Source organism: Gorilla gorilla, chromosome 8 (assembly GCF_029281585.2).
Source record: "Gorilla gorilla gorilla isolate KB3781 chromosome 8, NHGRI_mGorGor1-v2.1_pri, whole genome shotgun sequence".
Lineage (NCBI taxonomy): Eukaryota > Metazoa > Chordata > Mammalia > Primates > Hominidae > Gorilla > Gorilla gorilla.
The window spans coordinates 55,692,461-55,716,851 of record NC_073232.2 but is presented as its reverse complement, the minus strand read 5'-3'; the positions used below and the strand labels follow the sequence as shown (position 1 = coordinate 55,716,851).

General features: G+C 38.8%; 1 protein-coding gene across 26 annotated transcripts in view; it reads right to left on the bottom strand.

Moving 5' to 3' along the window:
* Window positions 1-683: 683 nt before the first annotated feature.
* Window positions 684-24,391, bottom strand: part of ANK3 (ankyrin 3) — a 704,894-nt gene continuing 681,186 nt past the window's right edge. For 13 of the 26 annotated variants that reach the window (XM_055354146.2, XM_055354141.2, XM_055354147.2 and 10 more), the window contains one exon: window positions 16,511-23,776. In XM_055354146.2, coding sequence (XP_055210121.2) covers window positions 23,606-23,776 — 171 coding nt within the window. In that variant the 3' untranslated portion in view covers window positions 16,511-23,605. The other 13 variants (XM_055354157.2, XM_055354158.2, XM_055354156.2 and 10 more) reach the window with 3 other exon arrangements.

The following is a 24,391-nucleotide window of genomic DNA, read 5'->3' as shown; positions in this document are numbered from 1 at the left end:
TACCATATGCTAAGCTGGTAACTAGAATAAAAGTTAAAATAGCCATGGTCTCTGCCTCAGTAGAATTTAGATTCACTCAGTATATGGGTTGCAAATTCACAGTCAGGATGTACAAATATAAGAAATGAGGCTGTGGCAGTGATACCTGTAGACCCCACACCTGGCTGGAGAGGGCGGGGACAACTTGGCTCTAGCAGGTTGTTACCTTCTGGGAATGAGGTCCATTGTTGCCAAATCTTGCTTTTTAAGAGACGTTAGCAACTTAATTATGTGAAATGTCCCAACTTGTAAGAATGGACAATAAATGTAAATTAATAAAACAAAACAAAAACAAGCTCTGTGGGCTAAAAGCAACTGCATGTTGATGGTTCCTAGAAGTGCCAGTCAACTTTTTGACATGCTGGCTATAGTATCTCCAATTCTTCACTTTTCGAGATGGCCTGAACAGATGTGGGCAAAGCTTACTTGTCAATTAATCTTTAATTCTTGGCTCCCCCATGAAATGCACAGAATTTATAAGCTGGGAGCTTGCAGGGCACATATGAATGTTAGAGACTATCTCTTCAGTGACCACAGAGGCACTAAGAGGACCAATGGGGTGGATTGGCCAGGACTCATATGACAAGGGATTAGACAACTACCTTTTGCCAGAAAACACAAGGAGACTGTAGAGCACAGATAGGTGAAGAGTTTAACACAATTTATTTTATGCTTAAATAATCGACTAGGTCATCCAGTGTATGGTTTTTCATACATATGTCATTAGAGCTATGTGTCAATGAATGCTGATTTTATGTGAATATAATCAACAAATTAAAGAATTTCACCAAAACCCAAATAAAAATGCCCTTTAAAACACAGCAGCCTTATTAACCTAATATGACACTGCTAGAATGGTTACAAATGATTGGCTTACTGAAAGGTGTCTACATCTTATAGCCGGTACACAATACAGTAATAATTTTACAGCGTGCTGCCATTCTACTAGCTAAGGATTTCTGTTCAGTCCTTTTTAAATACCCCCGACTGGGGCCTTTTATGAGCACCATCCACCTCTAAAGCGGCAAGCATTTACCCCCTTTTAAGCACTAACAGATAGCATCCCCCCACCCCCTAAAGCAACTACCGTATAGGTTATTTTTTTTGTTGTTTTTAGGTCATTTCATTGAAAAATTGGCAATAGCAACAAATATTAGATGAAGGGCTTTGTGTTTACAGATAAAATCTTTTGTGTTGCAGTATACTGTAGTGTTTGCAAAATTGGAAAAGATTTAATCAAAATAAGGTGATACACATGCATCAAAATATTAGTATTCTGAAGAAAAAATTTTTTCACAGAACTACAGAATTCCTCATTTTGGGAATTATTTAAATTTGCAGCAGATTTTAAAGATTTGTTTTTTTTTAAAATCAAGCTAGCAGTTTTGCATATACAAACATTATAATTGCTAATATACAAGAATCAGTGAAGAGTCACCCCCACCCAGAATCCCTCCCTCCTCTTCTAGGGTGAAGTCACTTGAGACCCCTATTTGTTAAATGCATTTGCAATATTCTGTTTGTGTTCTAAGAGGCAGTGCCTTATCAACATTTTATTCTATTTTTCTGTTAGAATTTATACAGTGTTATTATTTACAGCAAAACTATCGATGTTTTAAAAAAGAAACAAATAGTGTTTATACCCTGACAGTTTGGGTCCAAGAAAAATAAGGCGAGCTGTTGTAGATTTAGTAATTTTAGTGTTTCTCTGTGATTTGATCATTCCATCTCCTTCTGTCCCTTCTGATGGCAGGAATTTCTTCCTTTTGTAAATGACACCAAATTACTTGAGATAAACTGTTAACAGCATGGCTTCTTGTATATACACTGCATTGCTAATTGCACACGCGCCAATCCGGAAATGAAAGTGATTTCCATGCTCTGTAAATTGGCTCATGCTAAATTAAAATGTGGGTGGTTTTCTTTTCTTTTCTTTTTGCATAAAAAAAATCATGCCATTAATGTGTGGAAGCAGCGAACGCACACACACTTCTCGGTGAATTTTTACTTCCTGCTGACATTTCTTCCACGAATTTCTCAATACTGGCAGTAAAAACTTATGATCCTGTGGAAAGAGACAGTAGATAGTGAGTTTAGCTTTCTTTTTTTTTTTTTTTTTTTAAGACAACTAGTGTAAGCCTTACTTGCCATTGAATAGAAAAGTCTTAGGGAATAGAGGCCCTCCATTCCCTATGGGATGGTTTAACATGATGCTGCTACCTGCTAGATGCCTTAGAGGACAAGGCCCTAAGGTGTACTGGAAAGCTCTTAGAAGGCACTGAGCTTTTCTAGGTGACCTCCAGAGAGCCTTGCTTATTATTGTATCTGTGTTTTGTAATTGCACCAGACCACCTGGTTCAACTTTTTTTCTTTTTTGAGACGGAGTCTTGCTCTGTTGCCCAGGCTGGAGTGCAGTGGCCCGAAATTGGCTCACTGCAAGCTCTGCCTCCTGGGTTCACACCATTCTCCTGCCTCAGCCTCCCGAGTAGCTGGGACTACAGGTGCCCACCACCACGCCTGGCTAATTTTTTGTATTTTTAGTAGAGACGGGGTTTCACCATGTTAGTCAGGATGGTCTCGATCTCCTGACCTCGTGATCCACCCACCTTGGCCTCCCAAAGTGCTGAGATTACAGGCATGAGCCACCGCGCCTGGCCCTCAACTTTTATGTAACAAAGTTGTGAGTTGTTTTTGAGTTGCCATGGACACCCCCAGGATGAAGGTCACATAATCTGAGCATGCCCAGATGAACTAAATATGCAACCATAGGAGGAACCTAAGTTCTCAGACTGGGGAGCTAATTAAGAAGCTTATGTCTCATGGCAGGATCCAGTCAGATAGAGCCTTAGCGTCACCCCATTGCAGGATCCAGTCAGATCATGCCTCATTACCCTATGCTTCTGAAACATGACCCAGCCCCCAGCTTGGAGAGACAGATTTGAGTGGTTCCTCCTGTCTCCTTGTCAGTCAAGTGGCAATACACCTTTCTCCTGCAAAAACCTGGTGCTTCGGTGTTTGGTGTTTGACTTTCCACTGTGCACGGGCAAACACCCAGTTTGGTTTGGTGACAGTTTTAGACTGTGTTGGGAAGACCCTCTTCTAGTTCTGTCTGAAGCTCAGGTTATTCAGCTGCTTGGGGAAGCCATCTGTAGCCCTTTGGGCCTTAGTCTTATCTGTGAAATGAGGTGGCTGAGAGAAGTAATCTCTGAGACTTCCCTAAACATCAAAATGTAACGAGTTTGGGACTTCCATGAGCAGAAAGGGCCAGAGATAAGGAGTCAGGATAGAGCATCTCAGCTATTTCTGAATGCTTTGTAAGTCTCTCACTTCTCCAAAAATTCAACTAATCTTTCAAAAGGAAGAAAAGCGTCATTACTTCATTACAATGAAATTTCTTTTCCATAACCAAATTAAAATTAGAGACAAACTTCTACCACTGCAAAGAACTTTCGCTTTTCCTGTCCATGTCAGTCATAATGGGACGAATTAATTTTATTTGAGCTATTTAGTGGAGGCTCCACTGAGAATGTCTTGTCTTGCTGGAGGATTCCTGCATAAAGCATCTGTGTTTTATAACCAGTCTTATTGTGTCAAAATAAATCATTCTTTGGCAGAGGTTTTCATACTTTTGTGTGCTATTGTGGTATGAATTTGCCTTTTCCATAAAACAAAGTTCTTCCCATATATTGTCTCTTCTCCTTGTTCAGTGTGAAAAGCTGACAAACTTGCATGCCTACCTGCCTGAGAACAAGATACAGCTCCTATAGAAATCCTGAGTAAGGCAAGAACAATTTTAAGAATAACCCTGCTCACTCCCATATAAACAACAGACTATATTTGCAGATCTAGGACAACCTTTAGAATTCGACTTCTCTTGGGGCCCAGGAGTTCCAGTGACCTTGAAGATGTTTACTTACCTCAGACAAGTATCTTCCTCTTTAGATGGGTCACCTAGGACAGCCTGGCTTATGGAAACATGTTGATACAGCACTTCCTCTCTCTGCCCCCCTACAGGACCTGGCTTCCTTTTTAGTATTAAAAGTGCTACTGACCTCCATGCCCCAGGTCACTAATGCTTGGAGCCAAGAACATGAAAGTATCAATTCCTCCTATGTGATTTCAACACCCCTCCCCTGTGACTCTGCTGAGGTTCCAAAGAAGGAAAGTGACTCACTTGGGTAGATCATCTTGCAGAGGGTGGGCAAATCAGAAGATGATGATCAGGATTTTCTCACCTGTTTTTATCATTTAATCCTAATCTTGTAGGCACCAGGCTTCTTAGATGGTCCTATGATAATGTTACTACAGTCTCACTCCCTGCTTTCTCTAAACCCCTCCCCCTGACTTTTTGAAGCTTGATATAAAATTTGTATATCATACTTCAGCTATTATAAATACACAGCTTCTTTTTTTTTTTTTTTTTTTTTTTGAGACGAAGTCTCACTCTGTCGCCCAGGCTGGAATGGAATGGCATGATCACGGCTAACTGCAACCTCTGCCTCCCGGGTTCAAGCAATTCTCCTGTCTCAGTCTCCCGAGTAGCTGGGATTATAGGTGTGTGCCACCAAGTCCGGCTAATTTTTTGTATTTTTAGTAGAGATGGAGTTTCACCATGTTGGCCAGGCTAGTCTTGTACTCCTGACCTCAAGTGATCCACCTGCCTCGGCCTCCCAAAGTGCTGGGATTATAGACATGAGCCACTGCGCCTGGCCTGGCTTGATAATTTTTAATATTTATGTAGATGTGTGATCATCACTACTTTTCTCCATGTCTCCTAAAAGCCAATCTAACTTCCCAGGTTAATTTCGTAATGAGTAGCAAGGCCTTTCTCTTCTCACCTCAATCCAAGCAAATGTTATCTTTCTGGATATATTGGATATGTTTCTATCATTTAAAAAATGCTGTGAATTATGCCCACTTATATTCCAGTGAGGATGTTTTGGGTGATTTTTTTTAAGTGGGAGTTAGTTCCTCTTATAACTTTTTCTTTTCTTGGTTATGCAATCAGAGCCTGTTGGTCCCAACCACACTGGGTACAGGAAGGTCATTCATTGGACAAAAGACTTTACACCAAGTACAATGTTGCATAAAAAGCATGAGAACCTTGGCTAAGTGACTGTGTGCTTGCTATAAAAATATTGACACTTGGTATAAACTGTGATGACAGCGCCATCTGATGGGAAGGTGTGAGGGCAGAAGCCATCAAGATGACATTTCAGAAATAGAATTTTGACTCATCTCCCTTTTCTGGTTTAGATAATGGATATGAGATAGATGCAGTTGCACTTAGGAATCTGTCTTGCTTTGGGTTTTGTATGCCTTTCAAACCTAAAGGTGGGAGAAACTAAATCAGAAAACCAATCATTCCTTTTAGCCATTTCACTGTATTTTTAAGAAACATTTTAAAATATACGAAAACAGGGCCACGCACGGTGGCTCACATCTGTAATCCCAGCACTTTGGGAGGCCAAGCCGGAGGTGGGGGAGGGGGGCAGATCAACTGAGATCAGGAGTTCAAGACCAGCCTGGACAACATGGTGAAACCCAGTCTCTACTAAAAATACAAAAATTGGCCGGGTGTGGTGGCAGGCACCTATAATCCCAACTACTCAGGAGGCTGAGGCAGGATAATTGCTTGAACCCAGGAGGCGGAGGTTGCAGTGAGCTGAAATTGCGCCATCACACTCCAGCCTGGACAACATAGCGAGACTCAGTCTCAAAAAAAAAAAACAAACAAACTTGGAAACAGCAATTCATTGGATTTTCATGGCAGCTGATACTTTACAGTTAAATATGTACTGCATACATCACATCTTCAAGTCAGGAGCATGCTCTGGTACAGAACTGACTTGTTTTTTATAGGCGAATGGACATACCTGTGGATTTTAGACCCTAATGCCTAGCTTTAAAAAGGGTCTCCTATCTTTAGTTTGGCATCTGAAGCTCTCTGGTCCAGCCCAATGAACCTTTTTTAGGCTTAATTCCCACTGTCCCTCACTGAAAAGCTGTTTTGCAATCTCCAGTGGTTCTCAAACTTGGTTGCACATTAGACTTACCTGGGAAGATTAAAACAACAACAACAGTATCCAGGCCACATCCCATACCAGTTTATATAGAAGTTTTCGGGATGGGGCCAGCATCAAAAATTTTTAAAAACTCGATAATTTGAGAGCCAGTCAAATGTTCTGGAACAGTGCTTCTCAAAGTTTAATCTGCATTACACAGGAGTCTTTGAGTATAGATTCTGATTCAGTAGGTCAGTGTGTCTGAAATTCTGTTTTTGTTTTTGTTTTTTTTTGTTTTTTGTTTTTTTTTTTTTTGAGACAGAGTCTTGCTCTGTCGCCCATGCTGGAATGCAAAGGCATGATCTTGGCTCACTGCAACCTCCACCTCCCGGGCTCAAGTGATTCCCCTGCCTCAGCTTCCTGAGTAGCTGGGATTAAAGGCGCCCACCACCATGCCTGGCTAATTTTTTGTATTTTTGGTACAGATGGGGTTTCACCACGCTGGCCAGGGTGGTCTTGAACTCCTGACCGCAGGTGATCTGCCCGCCTCAACCTCCCAAAGTGCTGGGATTACAGGCGTGTCACCATGCCCAGCCTGAAATTCTGTGTTTCTAACAGACTTTTAGGCATGCTGATACTGTGGTCCACAGACTTCACTTTGAGGATCTAGATTACATGCCAGGTATCAACTACAAATTGTTTTCCAACTTCATTGTCTTTGCTCATGATTTTGTATCCACCTATACTTGCCTTCTCTGATTATCATCTGTGGCTAATTCCTCTTCTACCCTTCAAATTTGTTTCAAATGCCACCTCCTTGAAAGTTCAGACTTCTTTCCCTAATGAAATCCACCTTTGTAGTTCAACTCTTACTCATCTTTAAGACTTAGCTGTGTCATGGCTTAAGGAAAGCCTGAGCCCACTGAGGACAAAGAGGCCTTTACTCTAGTTCTTTGTTTCTCTCCCTACCCACCTCTCCCTTTCCCTTCTTTTCTCTTTTTCCTTCTCTGTAGTTACAGAAATCATGGACTAAGACTTTTTTCTAAACATTAATTTTAATTACTTTATGTAACTAAAATACACTACAGTGCAGTTTTAAAGTAATTCCCAATTCAGGTAGCTTTGTTTCTTCACTAATACCAATAAGTAGGGCTTTTTTGATTGTTCTTTTCTGTTCACTTGTGATTAAAAAGTATCTTAAGTCAAAGGGCTGGAAAAAAATATTGGAAAACTGTTCATTCGTGTTTTAGCAGTGAAAGAAAAACCTAACAGTAATAAAATTTTATTACTGTTATTATTTTTATTAGGTAAAGATATTTATTCTAAACTGTTCTAAAGTGGATTAGCTAATTTAATCCTAATAACCCTGAGGTACTATTATTTTTTCCATTTTGTAGATAAGAAAATAGAGCCACAAAGCTTTTATTTATTTATTTTTTAATTAATTTAGTTCTTTCGAGATGGAGTCTTGCTCTGTCGCCCAGGCTGGAGTACAGTGGTACGATGTTGGCTCGCTGCAACCTCTGCCTCCTAGGTTCAAGCGATTCTCCTGCCTCAGCCTCCTGAGTAGCTGGGACCACAGGCATGTGCCACCACGCCTGGCTAATTTTTATCTTTTTAGTAGAAATGGGTGCGGTTTCACCATGTTGGCCAGGCTGGTCTCTAACTTCTGACCTCAGGTGATCCACCTGCCTTGGCCTCCAAAGTGCTGGGATTACAGGTGCGAGCCACTGCGCCCGGCCAAAAAGAGAGCCACAAAGCTTTTAAATAGTGAGCTCAAGGTTACACAGCGAATATATAGTGGAGCCAGAACTGGAAATCAAGCCACCTGCCTCTAGCTCTTATCTTGAAGCCACGGCTTTTGTTAATAGGAATTTTTTAAGGGTAAGAAAAATAAAAAAGGCCGGGTGCGGTGGCTCACACCTATAATTCCAGCACTTCGGGAGGCTGAGGCAGGCAGATTACCTGAGGTCGGCAGTTTGAGACCAGCCTGACCAACATGGAGAAACCCCATCTCTACTAAAAATACAAAATTAGCTGGGCTAATTTTATTTCTTAAAATAAAAAATATTATATATTTTTAAGAAAAATTAAAAAATACATAATATAAAAACATATTTACTCTATATGAATTCTGGTAAAATATTCTGGAGGGCAGGGTCCTGAATTTGTAGTGAAGCAATTCAGCCCATAGCTCTGACTTCTGAGAATCAGAATCAGGAAATCCAGACCTGTCATTAACTGCACTCAGCCTTAGAGATTTTGCTCTCTCTTTGTCACTGTTCATTGCTTAGTAAAGAGGAACAAGAATACCTGTTTTACTAAATTCCTAGGGCTACTATGAGAAACAAGTGATGTGAAACAATAGAAACTTTTCTGAAATGTAAACCACCATCACATGCAGAGGATTTCAGCCACTGCTGTTCTCACTTCTCCCACTGTTATACTCTAGCCATCACTGGCTGCTGCTGCTTAGTCCACCAGCCTCTGTAATCCAAAGCTCTTCAAGGTTCTATTCTTGGTTTTCTTAATACTAGTAGCAATAGCTGACGCTTATTGAGTGCTTACTAAGGAGGGTCACGGTTGGAGCTCTGCGGAAGAGAGAGGTCAGAGGCAATTTTTTTTTTTTTTGAGACGGAGTCTTGCTCTGTCGCCCAGGCTGGAGTGCAGTGGCAAGATCTCGGCTCACTGAAAGCTCCACCTCCCAGGTTCACGCCATTCTCCTGCCTCAGCCTCCCAAGTACCTGGGACTACAGGTGCCCGCCACCACACCTGGCTAATCTTTTTGTATTTTTACTAGAGACAGGGTTTCACCGTGTTAGCCAGGATGGTCTACATCTCCTGACTTCGTGATCTGCCTGCCTTGGCCTCCTAAAGTGCTGGGAATACAGGCGTGAGCCACTGCATCTGGCTGAGGAAATTTTTTTAAACTCTGAAATGTTGCTTTTGAGGACTCAACTTTTGAGCCCCTTCTTGGCTTACTTCAGCTTTCTCCCTAGGTAATCACATCTGTTCACTGGTATTCAATACCCATTTCTTTTGTGATGATTCCCACATTTTTATATGCACAGCCCCAACTTTTCCTCAGAGCTTCGGACTTGCATATGTAACATAAATACTTGGATGTCTCATAGCATTTCAAACCCAAGTCCAAGCCTGAATGCCTGTCATTCTTCTTAAAACTCATTCCTCTTCCACTTCTGCTTCCTTCTCTATCATCCAGTTGCTTATGCCAGAAATCTAGGAGTCATTTTTGACTCAATGATTCTTCTCCACTCTACCAACCATGCTAATCTATCAAGTGCTGTCAATCTTCCCAGCTGAAGCCACCATTATGGCTTAGTTGAACTGAAGCAATAAGTTCCTAACTGGTTACCTTCATTTTATTCTTGTCCCCCTATCCATTCCCTAGATAGTCCGTGCTCTTGTGTTTTTTTTAAAGAGGGAAAAAAGACCAAGTTAGGTCCTTGCTTAAAATCCTTCAGAGGCTTCGAATTCCTCTAAACATGCACACAAACAATTATTTTATTAAGTTCAAGGGTACATGTGCAGGTTTGTTACACATTATTTTGCCACCCAGGTACTAGCCTGGGTGGCCTAGTACCCAATAGTTACTTTTTCCTCTCCTCTCCCCTCTCACCCTCAAGTAGATCCCAGTGTCTGTTTTTTTCCCTTTTTGTGTCCATGTGTTCTCATCATTTAGCTTCCACTAAATGAGAACATACGGTATTTGGTTTTCTGTTCCTGTGTTAGTTTGCTAAGGATAATGGTCTCTATCTATGTTCCGTTCCTGCAAAGGACATGCTCTCGCTCTTTTTTTATACCTGCATAGTATTCCATGGTGTATGTGTGTGTACATTTTCTTTATCCAGTCTACCATTGATGGGCATTTAGGTTGATTCCATTCTTTGCTATTGTGAATAGTGCTGCAGTGAACATACATGTGCAAGTGCCTTTGTGATAGAACAATTTATATTCCTTTGGTTTATACACCCAGTAATGGGATTGCTGGGTTGAACGGTAGTTCTATGTTTAGTTCTTTGAGGAACTGCCACACCACTTTCCATAATGGTTGAACTAATTTACACTCCCACCAACAGTGTATAAATGTTTCCTTTTCTCCACAACCTTGCCAGCACCTGTTATTTTTTGAGTTTTTAATAATAGCCATTCTGACTGGTGTGACATGGTATCTCATTGTGGTTTTAATGTGCAATTCTCTAATGAACAGTGATGCTGAACTTTTATTCATACGCTTGTTGGCCACATGCCTGTCTTCTTTTGAAAAGTGTCTGTGCGTGGCTGGGCACAGTGGCTCACGCCCGTAATTCAAGCACTTTGGGAGGCCAAGGTGAGTGGATCACTTGAGGTCAGGAGTTTGAGACCACCCTGGCCAACATGGTGAAACCCCGTCTCTACTAAAAATACAAAAATTAGCGGGGCATGGTAGCATGTGCCTGTAATCCCAGTTACTCAGAAGGCTGGGGCATGAGAATTGCTTGAACCCGGGAGGCAGAGGTTGCAATGAGCCGAGATTGTGCTACTGCACTCCAGCCTGGGCAACAGGTGAGACTGTCTCAAAAATAAAAGAAGAAACAAAAAGTGTCTGTTCATGTTCTTTGCCCACTTGTTAATGGGGTGGGTTGTTTTTGCTTGTAAAAAGCAAAAATTGACAAACTGGACCTAATTAAGGAGCTTCTACACGGCAAAAGAAACTATCAACAGAATAAAGAGGCAACCTACATAATGGGAGAAAATATTTGCAAACTATGTATCTGACAAAAGTCTAACATCGAGCATCTATAAGGAATTTAAATTCCCCTTAGAATGAAATCTAAATCCTTTCCTCTGGCCTACAGGGCTCTGAATGATGGTGTGTGTGTGTGTGTGTGTGTGTGTGTGTTTTAATGTTATCTTGTGCCTATCTTACCTACCACCAGCTCACCTAACATATTTGAAGAAATGAAAGATCATGCACTGATCTATCATTTCTTCAACTATGTTAGGCCTTTTCCCACCTCAGGGTGCTTGCACATGTTGTACCCTTTGCTTGGGGTCCTCTTCTTCTCCATTATTTTCATAATTGGTGCCACTGATGAGGTCTTAGCTTAAATGTCATGATTTCAGAGAGACCTTCCCTAGCCCCAAAGTCTAAGTACATTCTTACATTCTTTCATTGGATCCTGGACTTTGTATTTTCAGTGTTTAAACATTTGTCCCATTTCTTTTTCCCATTGCAGACTGGGAGATCCAGAAAGACAGGGACCATGAAGCATTTATTCACTATTGTATATCTAGTCCTTCCACTTTAAGCCAGGCAGATGGCCAAATATTCTTTGAAGAAATAAATGAAATGGACTAACTTTTTGGCCTCAGGTAAAGGGCTGCCTTGACAAGCATGGGCACTCTTGCCACTCTTGGCTTACACATGGCTGTGAGAACCTGAGCATTTTCCTAGAGGAGGTTTAGAATACAGTATGTGTCATGCAAGTCTTTGCCATGGCTTAAATGACCTTTTATCTGGGGATCTTCCCTTGCCATGACCCCACAAATCAGCCCCCTTTTTTGGTATTTGAAGTAAAAGTCTAGAGATTTAGAAATGAAGTCTTGCTTTGTTTAAGAAAAAAGAATAAAAAACTATGAGTCCTTTCACTGTGTAGAGTAAGAAGAAATTTACGACAGGTTGCTTTTGTGCTTGTATTTGATTCAGAATTTGCTTTTGGGTCTCTAATGATCAAATACTATTTATTAATATAAGTAGTAGTTAAGATCTATGTTCTAGATAAGTTCAAATTTTATTCTTTTGCTCCCTAGCTGTAGTACCTTGAGTAAATCATTTAAGTTTTCTGAACCTCAGTTTCCCTATTTTTTAAAAAAAGGGGTTGGCGGATAGTTGTATTTACCTTATAGCATTGTTTTGGGGATTTCCTAAGGTAATATATATAATTATTTACCTAGTGCCTGCCATATAGCAATCATTTCACAGAAGATGATTATTATTATTCTTTGTAAATAATTTTAGAGAGATAGCTTAGTGTAATAGAACATTAGGCTGAGAATCAATAATCTTGACTTCAAGTCTTAGCTGTACCAGTCATAAACTGTGTGAAGGCAGAAACATCATTTGACCTGTCCGAGCCTTAATATCCTCATCTGTAAAAGGTCACAAGCAAAATTGCCTGACTTGCCTTAAGGCTTGTTGGAAGGATTAAATAAGACAAAAATGTAAAAGTACTTTGTAAACTATAAATCACTATATACTATGTGCAAATCTTGAAAGTCATTGGCTTTTCTCTTTAAAAATAGGATGGCTATGACTCAATATTAAAGAAAAGCAGGGGCAGAGTTCAGATAGCTCAAAATTCAACTGCTTCTAAAATGGGAAATACAAATTTTGATGTTACCATCTAAGACTCAGTCATATTTGGCAGCATTCTACTTGCTTAGTTTTTTTTTTTTTTTTTTTTTTAAAAGAGGCAGCCAGCATGACTATAAAAACTCTCAATATAAAAGAGGCAGCCAGCATGACTATAAAAACTCTCAATATATTTGCAAATTGATTTTTCCGGAGCACATACATTCAGTCTCCTGGAATTCCAGGCAGTATTCTTGGACTCATTCCCTAAGTTCACTTACGGAAGGTAAACACTACCTGGAAAGTAAAATTAGGCTTGTCAAGTCACTGTTCTTTCAATCTGACACATTGTTTGCTTTAGCTGAAGTTATTTTCACATTCATATGAATCTACCCAACGTTCTCTCTCCTTTGAGTGGTGCAGCAAGTGAGTCTGACAACTTCTTTATAGGATGATGATTTAAAATTTTAAAACTTCCTTTATATTTAGTGAGCAAGCTGTTTTTAAATCAACACAGTCTAAAGGACCCTGGAAGCATAGCACTGTCATATTTTTTGGTGTCATTTATTCACAGGTATTAGGAATATGTCATTGTAGAAAATGGCTCAGCTGGCGTAGGTAACCCTTTTGGTTCTTTTCCACTAGGAGCCTGAGAATATGATTGAACAAGCTGCTAAACTTTAGGGGCATACTACAGATGACTGAACTCTTTTCTACTTTCGTTTCATTTTTCACTTAGAATTGCATAAATAGACGAATTCAAGATAACAAACTCATGCTTAGTATTTTGTGGATCTGCTATAGGGAGAAGTCTTTCACCAGGTTCAGCAGTAGGACATGCATAGGAGTGGGTTCATTCTAGCTACTGCTACATTGATGTCATCCTTCATTTTCTCATCTTGGATCCTTCTCATCCAATAAAAACCAAGCTGTGTTGATATTTTTTTATTTAGCCATCCTCACTGCCAAGCTAGCTTCTGCAATAGTCTTTCAACAGGTTTTCTGTTCATCCACCAGTGCCCCTTCCAATTCATTAACAACTACCCTGCATTTAGAGCAAGTGATGCAGAACATATAAACTGGATCATACCACACTCGTGCCTAAAATCCCTTAGTGGTTTCCCACTGCTTTTCGGGTACAGCCCAGAATCCTTACAGGGATGACTGACTGCTACTCATTCTTTAAAATTCAACTCAAACATCATATTCTCAAAGAAACCTTCCCCGTCACCTCCAACCCGGGTTAAGTCTCTGGCAAACAAGTGGACACTGGAGGCAGCTTGTTCGGGTTTGTATCCTAGTTCTGCCACTTTTTATTTATGTGAGCGTGGGCAATTTATTTAACCACTTTGGGCCTGTTTCCTCATCTATCAAGTGGGGATGATGAAGGCCTTATCCAAGAGGGTTGGCTGTGAGGATTGCCTGAAGAGCACGCATGAAACACTGGGAAGAGGATGTGTAGTAAACATTCTTTCCAGAATGCTCTGCAGTTCTTAGTGGTCTTCTCAATGCCATTAAATGGTCATGTGAGAAAGTCTCACGGAAAGAAATGAAGTAAATGTTATACTGAATAAACAGATGATAAGGCTTGCGGGGAGGGAGAATTGAGAACTTATCTGGGCCTTAGTTAGCTCACACATAAAATTACAGGCAGTGAAACTAGATTACTTCCCAGTTCCTTCCCTCAGCACTCTGCATACCAGTATTCTGGCAAGCAGGGAACAGCAGATGCATGAAAATGAAAACTAGAATCTGTTTGCTCTTTCTTACTACTTTAACCTGTGAGGCTGAGAAGACTGGCGGTGAACTAAAGCAGTGATTTTGCTTTACCTTACAGACTATAGAGGACTTTCTTTTTCACCCCATATGGCCTAATTGTAGCTAAGTAGAAATAAATAGGACAATGTAAAAGGAAAATAATGTGATCTGTAAAGAAAAGTCCAGGCAAATGTAAACAAAGCTCACTTACTAAACATTTAACTTAAAAAACAAACAACAGTGCCATTAACCTCCTATTTTTTCCTTTTGTTTCTATAAAACACCAGATAGATATGTCAGTCATTTAATTTAGACTTGGAAAGTCACTTATTTCAACCAAAACGATATCCTCAGATGCTGTTCTGCTAAAATGGTGAAAGTCTGGATCAATAAAACTCTGAGTGTAACTGTAAGAAGTATTCGTTGCCAAATAGTCTTCCTGTTAGATTGTATAAGGCTATTGTATTTCATAGTGAGCCTTTACTCTTATCACCATTTATACTTGCTTCTGCAAACATAATTTACAATTAAATTGCTGCCTAATTTGTGAGGAGAAAGTTAATGGACTGTGAAACCAAAGTCAAGTTTCATTGTGTATATATATGCAAACATCAACAGAACTTGAACAACTTCGTATTTGATTTTCAAAGCTGAAATTCAGTGAAAAGGAAAGGACGGGGAAAATCTGAATCACTTATTTAGTGAAATTGATAAGTTTCACAGGAATTTAAGTCCTACTGTTGTTGATATGAACACACCTCACCTTGACTGACCGTTCGCTGTTACGAGTGGCTCTTCTTTTCCACATGCCGGATTTCTTTCTTCGTTTTCACCTTAAAACCTTCTCCCTGCTTTGAAAGGAATGTACATATTAAGATTTCACAGTGAAACAGTTTTAGTTATAAAGCAGTCCCATTCTGATCCTTGGAGGCTGGATTAGGACAAGCGAAACAGTTTAAAGCATTTTGTCACTTCATGTCCAAAAATACGTACAATCTTTAGCTTAACCACACAGTTTAGCATCATCAAGCAAGCTAGAGAGCACTGTCAAAATGAATACAACATAATTGTACTTGACAATAATTCAGTAAGTTAGTGATAAATCAAAATAACAAGCAGCCTATCCATTTCCTATAGTAAGCTAAAAGAAATCAGCACCACAGCTCACAAGGCAGCAGAATTGTAAACAATCTGTTGCAATGAGATTCAAACTTCTTAGTTAAGTACTAATCCATGGAAATGCTGTTGATCTGAGGGACTTCTTTAAGTTAGTGGAATTGCCAATGACTTCCTCTTACTGTCAGACCAAGAAGGCATCTATTTTGCATAAACATATCCTCTCTTCACTGAGCATCAGGAATACAGTTCCCCGAGGGCAAGGTTGTGGCACAAATACTCAGTTTTTACCCAATTTTTAACAGAAAACAAATGAAGCCTTTTCAATTTTGTGATTTGTACTTCTGATAAATTTTCAGTTTACTTTTTCTAATGTAAACATAGTCTACTGAAGTTTCTATTTTTAAATTGAAAAGGGTAGAGATCTGAGAAACAAGTGAAAAATAACCAGAGATGTTTTCTCTGAGAGAAAGGGGTTGACTGGAGGGATTCTTTAACTGGCACATTGGAAATGGGCTGTTATAAACCCAAAGAGGGGAACCCCCTCCTCAGATGAAGCTGGAGGAATTCAGATTTCCCTGCAGAACATATTGGAAAGAGAAAATATATGGATCCGATGTACAGATCTTGAACTGAGCCTTTTGCCATTCTAACTTTTAAAGCCTGTGCTTTTGGAGTGCTCTCCGCCCCTGTCCCAACAGACACTGCTGAAGGCCAAGCCCTGGGTGGGGCTGAAGCACTGCTCTGAGGTTTGGTGGTGAATGGTGAAGGTTTTATCTTCTTTCTCCCTCAACCTGGCACATTCTGTCCCCTATAAATGACCTTATCTTTGTGAAAACTCTGAAGACAGAAAAAAAAAAAAAAAAAAAAAGTATGTAACAAAGAATGTTAGGAAGAAAAGTATTTTTCTTTGACCCTGATCAAATGCATAAGATGTCAAAAGCAGCAAACACTTCAAGCTGCCACACTGCAGATGCCAGCCTGTTAGCAGCAATTTCTAGGGAGTGCACAAAGCTTTTGTCCTCTACATTCTCTTTGGCAATCCCTCTCCATTACCACATCATCACGTTTTCTCTCTTGTGGGATAACAATTCGTCTTAATACTTTCCGAGTGATCTGTAGGAAGTAATGGTGAAAAGCAGAGATTTTTCTGTTTCAGGAGATGACACTACAGCACAAAAGTAGCAGAGTTTTTAATGCAGAAAATCTAAATTCCAAGAGAAGCATGAAATCTCAATGATGATTACTTTTCTGGTGATGAGGTTGCCTTCTTCATCAGTAAATTGTTCTTCTGTGACAGATTCACCAGGAATGTTTTTTGCTTCCTCTCCCTAAAGGATGTGGCATAAAGATTAGCAACATACTAGATGGAGAAATCTCCACACTACTCCAAACACCACACACATGCTCTGGAATTTTAGAGAAATAAGTCGTAAATTCTACTTGCTACTCCAGTGCAAGGGAAAAAGGCTGACTTCACTGACAGTTATTTAGCAGTCAACAACATTCAAGCATTAAACCTCAAGTATGTATAAGCGTGATGGTTAGCAACAGATTCCAGAAGGAAGAATTTGAAAATACATAATTATAGGATGCAGTTACACACTGTAAACTGAAAGGCTTCATATGTTGAGACAAATTTTAGCCAAGGATTAGAGCTCTGATTAGATCGTCTCACTTTAAGCACTGTTTCTTCATTAGTTCTACCGAATCTCTAGAGATTTTTGTGGATTGAGTTTTATCTAACTTGAACTAAGATAGTACCTTAGTTTGGGCATGATATTTATCACTCTGGTTTATTTAAAAATTCATTCACTAAAGATAATACATACATTTTTTGAAAGATTATGAGAAAAGTTGAGGGTACAGAGAGAATCTTGAAGACTGAATCTTTCATAGCTCTTAAGTGAGAATAATTGTGTCGGATATAGTACATAGTTTATACACTGAAGTATCTTCATTGCCATAGGCAAAAAAATAGATAAAATCAATACCAAGGGAATTTAAGATGATATCTTCTGATGTATGCACCCACAATCTATAAGAACACAAAGTTGTTTCGTAATAAAAAAAATGAGAACAAAACAATAGTGTTTTAGTCTTTATTCTGTCATTTTTAAACCAGAACTGCTGCATCTCTATTGGCTGTAACATATGGCAGTCATAGAATGTGCTCACCATTGGCTGGCATTGACAAAATTATCAGAGCCACTATCTTTTACATTCCAGTAACACAGAGTTAGAATCTGGCTTTCTGATTTGTTATCTAATTTTGGAGGGGAAACTCTGAAAGGTCTCACTATGAGTTTTAAAAATAGAATACATTCTTAACTCTCCAGGGTGGGCACCTATTTTCCTGTCATAGACAGCTTGGTGGATTTAGATGGCTCCATAGTATCTCTCCACTAGCTCTATGATTGTATAACACGACAAACTACTCAGCAAAAGTAGGACCATATCCGCAATACATTACCTTCATTTGTGTTTAACTTAAGATTTGTGCCACTTACAGTTCGAGAGAACAAGGATAAAGATCTTAAGGATGGACTAGTATTCCAGGGACCTATTGATCTGTCAGTCAAACTTCTTACTGAAAACGTGAAATGGATAATGCTGCTTGGCAGTGTACAGATGTGGTTTGGTTTTGTTTTAGGGAAAATGGCCAATCACAAAAACAGCTGCCTTCCTGGAAAAGTGAGATTCTAATTCTGTGTTACTGGAATGGAAAAGATAGTGGCTCTGATAATTTGGTCAGTGCCAGCCAATGGTGAGAACATTCTATGATTGCCATATGTCACAATCAGTAGAAAGGCAGTTCTGGTTCAAAATAACAGAATAAAGACTAGAACACTATTGTTTTGCTAGCAAAGTTTTGTTCTCATTTTTTTTTTTCTTATTACAAAGTGATTTTGTGTTCTTACAGTTTGTGGGTGCATAGTTCATGACAATGGGCGGGACATTTAACTTGTTTTTCCTCACTGTGGTATAGGTGGAATGAAAATAAAACAAGGTGTTTCTTGATCTTGTTTAGTGCATCTCCAATCTTGCTTATGACAAGTTTGAATCAGCGCAGTGAAGAGAGGGGAGAAAAACTGGAAAAATGTAGAGGTCTTGTGTAAATACGCTAAAATTTGCAACAAGTTTTTAATGGCAGTGTTATTTGTATTTTCTATGGTTGGTGGTTTCAAATGTTTGGAGAAAACCCAAAATTTTATTTTAAAAGTAAAGTCATAAGGGCAGCAAAAAAGCCAATAAAAAGTAATGAAAGTTTTCCTTATAGCTTAAACACGAATGACAAATATTTTTGAGCTAACTTTTGGAAATGTACACCTCTTTGAGTGATAGACAATTAAAGAACCCAGGAAAATCCCTAAAATGGTATCCTATTGGGCAGGTACTGAATGAATCTTTCTGTGGGAAAAGATGCCAGTTAATTTTTGAATTGTTTGGACAATCTCTGAAAGGACTATGAAGTAAGCATATGTATAAACATAGTGAATACATGCAAGTATGTATTCATTGACTTAGATTCATTGACTTAGATTAATAGCCTTACAAAAAGCAAAACCCTATTTATAAATAATAAGCCAAAATGAATAGGAGGAATAGATTAGATAGGAGTTGATTAAATAGATAGGAAAGACAGCAGGGAGTCATAAAATACATTTTTAAAAAATTTATCCATCTTTAATTCTGACAACTATATTAGAGACCAAATGTTACCTAAGAGAGTGCTCTAAGGCCTCTCTTCAATGGGAGAAAGTAATCTCAATTTTTTTTTTTTTTGAGATGATGGAGTCTCACTCTGTTGCCCCAGTTGGAGTGCAGTGGCGTGATCTTGGCTCACTGCAAGCTCCGCCTCCCAGGTTCATGCCATTCTCCTGCCTCAGCCTCCTGAGCAGCTGGGACTACAGGTGCCCGCCACCATGCCTGGCTAATTTTTTGTATTTTTTAGGAGAGACGGGGTTTCACCGTGTTAGCCAGGATGGTTTTGATCTCCTGACCTCGTGATCCACCCACCTCGGGCTCCCAAAGTGCTGGGATTACAGGCCTGAGCCACCGCGCCCGGCCTCAATGAGGTTTTTAAAGTTCTTGAAAACACTTAGTATTTTTAAGTAAACAAAATTGTCCCCGTGGTCTTGTTGACAACATCATTTCTGGCAACCTCCCTTCCCTTCCCCCCAACCATTATAAAGGAAAATTATAGCACATGTGGTGTTACATTTTCACCTCTGGTGACGGTCTTAATGAAAATTAACTGTACTTCCCTCTGGACTCCTGCTAGAAGCACTGAATTTTATAACTTTTATTTCTCTTTGAATTTTTGAATAAAATGGAAGAGTGATAATATGAAATGTACCAATTTGCTTTGATGGATACGTTAAAACTTGAATTGTCCAAAAATAGGATTGATGCGATATATTTTACAAAAAGCAAATACTAAGCAATATGAATAGTACGAAACCTACATATTTTACACACATATTTGTATATGTATGTAAAAACAATCTGAAGCTTGTGAAGAGTGGTTACCTCTGGGAAATGGAATGAACGAATAGAACTTACCATACGTTTGAACTGCCTGAGTTAGCAGAAACATACATGTAAGCTCTTATTTAGAAAACCAGTAAAAATGTTGAAAAATTGAAATAAAAATACAGTTGTACTATATAGTAAAAATTCAGTTATTTGAATTTTATGAAATTTCACAATAGTTTGGTTGTGTGTTGGTTTACAGTTTTTTACCTTTGCAGTTACTGGATTTGCTAAGCTAATAAGGTAAACTCACGACTGGTTAGTAACATAAATTGCTTCTAAGCATTTGAAACCACTGTATATTATCAAATTGTATAGAGATCAGAATTTTATCAGCACATTCATTTAAGTCCCATGACAAATGGGAGATTTTGTTGACTTGACTCATTCTATAGGAGTTTGAAAACATTAAATGTAAAAAAAAAGGTTAAAACTTCATAGAAAACGAATGGATCCACTTTGAAAGTAAAGAGAAAAATCACCGTCACCTCATTTATTATACAAATGGAATTCTAAGAAGACAGATTTGCCCAGACTTTTGGCAATCCAATGCTTAGCATACATACTGCTTCCTCTGCGAGATACTTCCCAGCCAGAGCTAGCTCTGGGAGGGATGGAACAACCCCAGACTAGTTTTCAGAACTGGGATACTAAGTGCTAGGAGGCTTACTATGGCAAACAGTGTTAACAATGCTGGTTCAGTCCAGGTTTGGACAGCATCCATGAGGTAAGTCAAATTCCCAGCATTCCAGCCCCATCAAATGGTTCCCAGGAATGACAGCCCAATGCTGCCCTCTTCTGTGCTGCTGAAAAGATCTGAATGGCCAAATACCTGATTTAGCCTAGCAAAAAGGAATACTTTTTCATTTGTTCTGGAAGAGAATACACTTGTTCCTTAGTATCCACAGGGATTGGTTCCAGGACCCCTGCAGATAGCAAAATCTGCAGATGCTCAAGTCCCACATATAAAATGGTGTAGTATTTGCATATAAGCTACACATATTCTCCCATATACTTTAAATCACCTCTAGATAACTTATAATACCTAATATAATGTAAATGCTATGTAAGTAATTGTTATACTATATTGCTTCTTACTTCTATTGTTTATTGTTTTATTTTCTCAAGGTTGGTTGAGTTTGTGCATGTGGAATGCCCAGATATGGAGGTCCAATTGTATATAGTATTGAGGAAAAAGCACTTCACCAGAGGGCTAGGGATTAGGTTCTAGTCCCAGAGCTGCTGCTGTCTGGCTGTGTGATTTTGAGTAAATAAATTTATCTCCAATCTTCAGTTCTGAGATCTTGGAAACACAGTAATTTTAGTCTCAATGACCCATTTAGGTACTACATTCCCATTTTATGTTTTTGACAAGAGATGGTTCCCATGTCATATTCACCACATACTATTATAGTCCTCAAGCTCTTTTCCATTAGAAAGATAGCAACATATGGAGTAAAGAGAAAGGCAACAGAAGTGTGACTCTTTGCAATTGCCCCAAAAATCTCAACAGAAAAATAATTTATAAAGTGTTTTTGTTAAACCTATAGCTTCCAATGATGATTATAACTATTTTTTAGCCTTTGGTTTTTCCATCTCATATGAAAGATATCTCTCAAAGCTTGTTTGTGAATGATCCTATTGTTTATACAATGCCTTCCTCGGTTATAAAACCTATTCTCTGATGACTTCACTCAATCTCTCTAAAATTACATTAACTTCAAGAAGTAATGGGTCTGGGCGCAGTGGCTCACGCCTGTAATCCCAGCACTGTGGGAGGCCAAGGCAGGCAGATCACGAGGTCAAGAGATCGAGACCATCCTGGCCAACATGGTGAAACCCCATCTCTATTAAAAATACAAAAATTAGCCGGGTGTGGTGTCACGCGCCTGTAGTCTCAGCTACTTGGGAGGCTGGGGCAGGAGAATTGCTTGAACTGGGGAGGTGGAGGTTGCAGTGAGCCGAGATTACACCACTGCACTCCAGCCTGGCCACAGAGCGAGACTCCGTCTCAAAAAAAAAAGTATTTGGGGAGAATACGGACTCCCCTGTTTTTATGAAACCTACAACATTATAGTGGATTTTTGTCTTTTAAACCTAAGTTCTTAATAAATATGTTAATATGTTATAATCATATTTTAAGCTGAAAAACAAAGATAACTTACTCTAAGAAAATTACTTAATAGCTAACTTGCTGGTGCATATCTAGAATTCTAGGAGACCAAAGGAAATAGCCCTTATTGATTTGAGAGGTTTTGAAGTTAGTTATTGTTTTTGTTTTCTCAGAGAAAAACTTCTTTATCCCCGCCTTCCACTTTTTTTGCATGGCTATATTTGTTTTCTTTTGTCCTGGATAGAAGAAAGTCAACTTCTATCATGGGCAGCTATTATAAAGGAAGGTGGTGGATTTAGATGTAACATTAGTATGTGATATGTTAAGCATAAAAGACAAGTTCAAAGCACTATGTGCTTTTCTAGACCTTTCACTTTAAACTTTCATATCTTGAAGACACTGATTATGAGAAGAGCAAAAACTCAGAAAAACTGAATCAAACATTCCCCCACCCCAACCCAGAGAACACGTGTGAGGTGACTGATTATGAGGATTTTACTGATAGCAGGTTAAATACTTGCAAATGTGCTAGACAGCAATAAGTAATTTGGCTTGCTTATATACATGGAATTTTCAAAGAAGTGATTCATGGTTTTTAAAGGAACCCTATTGAGCTTACAACTGATTTGCAGGATAACTCAAAATTTAGACAACGATTTATTTTCTTCCCTAATGTTTGCAGAGTCTTAGAAAAACTGTATTAGGGCAGATTTGGTGGAGTTTCTTCATGAAAAGTGAAAAGCACCAGGATTAAGAAATTTTGGACACCTGTGCCAACTTCTGTGCTTTCTGTTGGGTCTCTTGACACTTTGGGATTGGATAAGTTTGATAAATGGTTTCCAATAGATATTCTCTTCCTCTTTCTCTCTAGGGCAGTAACCAAGAAGCCTCAAGTTATTTGGATCATATTCAAAAGTCTGCGCATTGAAAATGGCTTTCTAGTTCTCTGAACTCAATTATTCTAACCCTAAGAAAGATCTGATGACGAAGTAATGAAGACAAGGGGGAGACTACAAGAAGCATTCTGTGGAACCTTACTATGCAAAAGGTAAGTGCTTCAACAGACCTTTGTGAAGGAAAGACAGAATATTTATTAATAGTGTTTTCAATTGTGCCATAATAGGGAAGAATTCTATTTTCCTTTATTTTTTAAATTGACTCCTATACTTAAAAATGCAGCTTGATTTTTTTCTTGTGTGTTAGTAAAGTTAAACACCTATTTCAGATTTTTTTTTTTTTTTTACTTGACTTGCATTGTGTCACATATATCCATGCCAGGTTATAACCTCAAATTCTCAGCCACTGATTGCTTATGAAGAACTGGTTTTCATTTAAAAATTCTTAAGGCAGTAGGAATTTGAGACTGAGAAGGAAGCCTTTTAATTCTTTCATTCTCTTTCTTCTTTATCGTGCCTCATACCTTGTTACAGTTTCTAAGGTTTCAATTGAACATTTCATTTGATATGAACTACTGTGTCACCAAGACAGAATCTTTGCTCATTCACATGACACTTCTTCAAGGAAAGCAGGATACAAATGCCAAGAATTCTCAAATAAAACTACAACCGCCACATATCAAATAGGCCTATACAGAATACCATGCAACATGGCTTCTTCTCTTTTTGGTTGTTGTTTTTACAAGCTTTCCAGGGTGCAAAAAAATTACACAAAGCCATTTCTTTATCAAGCATGCTGAAATTTCACCACCACAAGGAAGGAATTTCTAATAGTAGAGCAATGCCACATAATGATCCAGCTACAGGATACCTTTATAATCAAACGCCGGCGAATAACTCGGGTAGTGACTCTCCGTTCTTCCTCTGAGCTTGACTCACTCTCACTGTCTTTCAAGTCCTGATAAATGCATTTTTAGTATAATTTTACCATCACACTTAAAATAAAAGACATTCTGAGAAGGGAAATCAAGAAAGAATTACACTTACTTGATTTTTTTTCTTTTTTTTTTTTTTGCCAACTAAAGAAAATCATGATGTATATTTGTGAGAGTCTTAAAAAAAATTTAAGTGGAAGAAAATTTTTCACCAGGATTCTAAGTGAAATTACTCTGTGCATGTGTGTGTGTGTGTGTACAGGTAAAGATCAAGGTAGTTATAAGTTATTAAAAAATAATTATGGAGACTTTTTGGCAGCAGAAACTACAATTAAATCATTCATATTCCTTTTAAAACTAGTTTAAAATCTATATTCATCTACCATGAAGATGTATACCCTTGTAAATTGGGTCATATTTCATTTGATCTACAGAAAGAGGCACAATATTTTGGACTTCTATGAAATTTTGGTCAAATTTGACAACCTTATTAAAAGCTATTTTGAACTTTATTAAAAAGTAAAGAATCTAGCTGGGCACGGTGGCTCATACCTGTAATCCCAGCACTTTGGGAGGCCAAGGCGGGTGGATCACTTGAGGTCAGGAGTTCGAGACCAGCCTGGCCAACATGGTGAAAC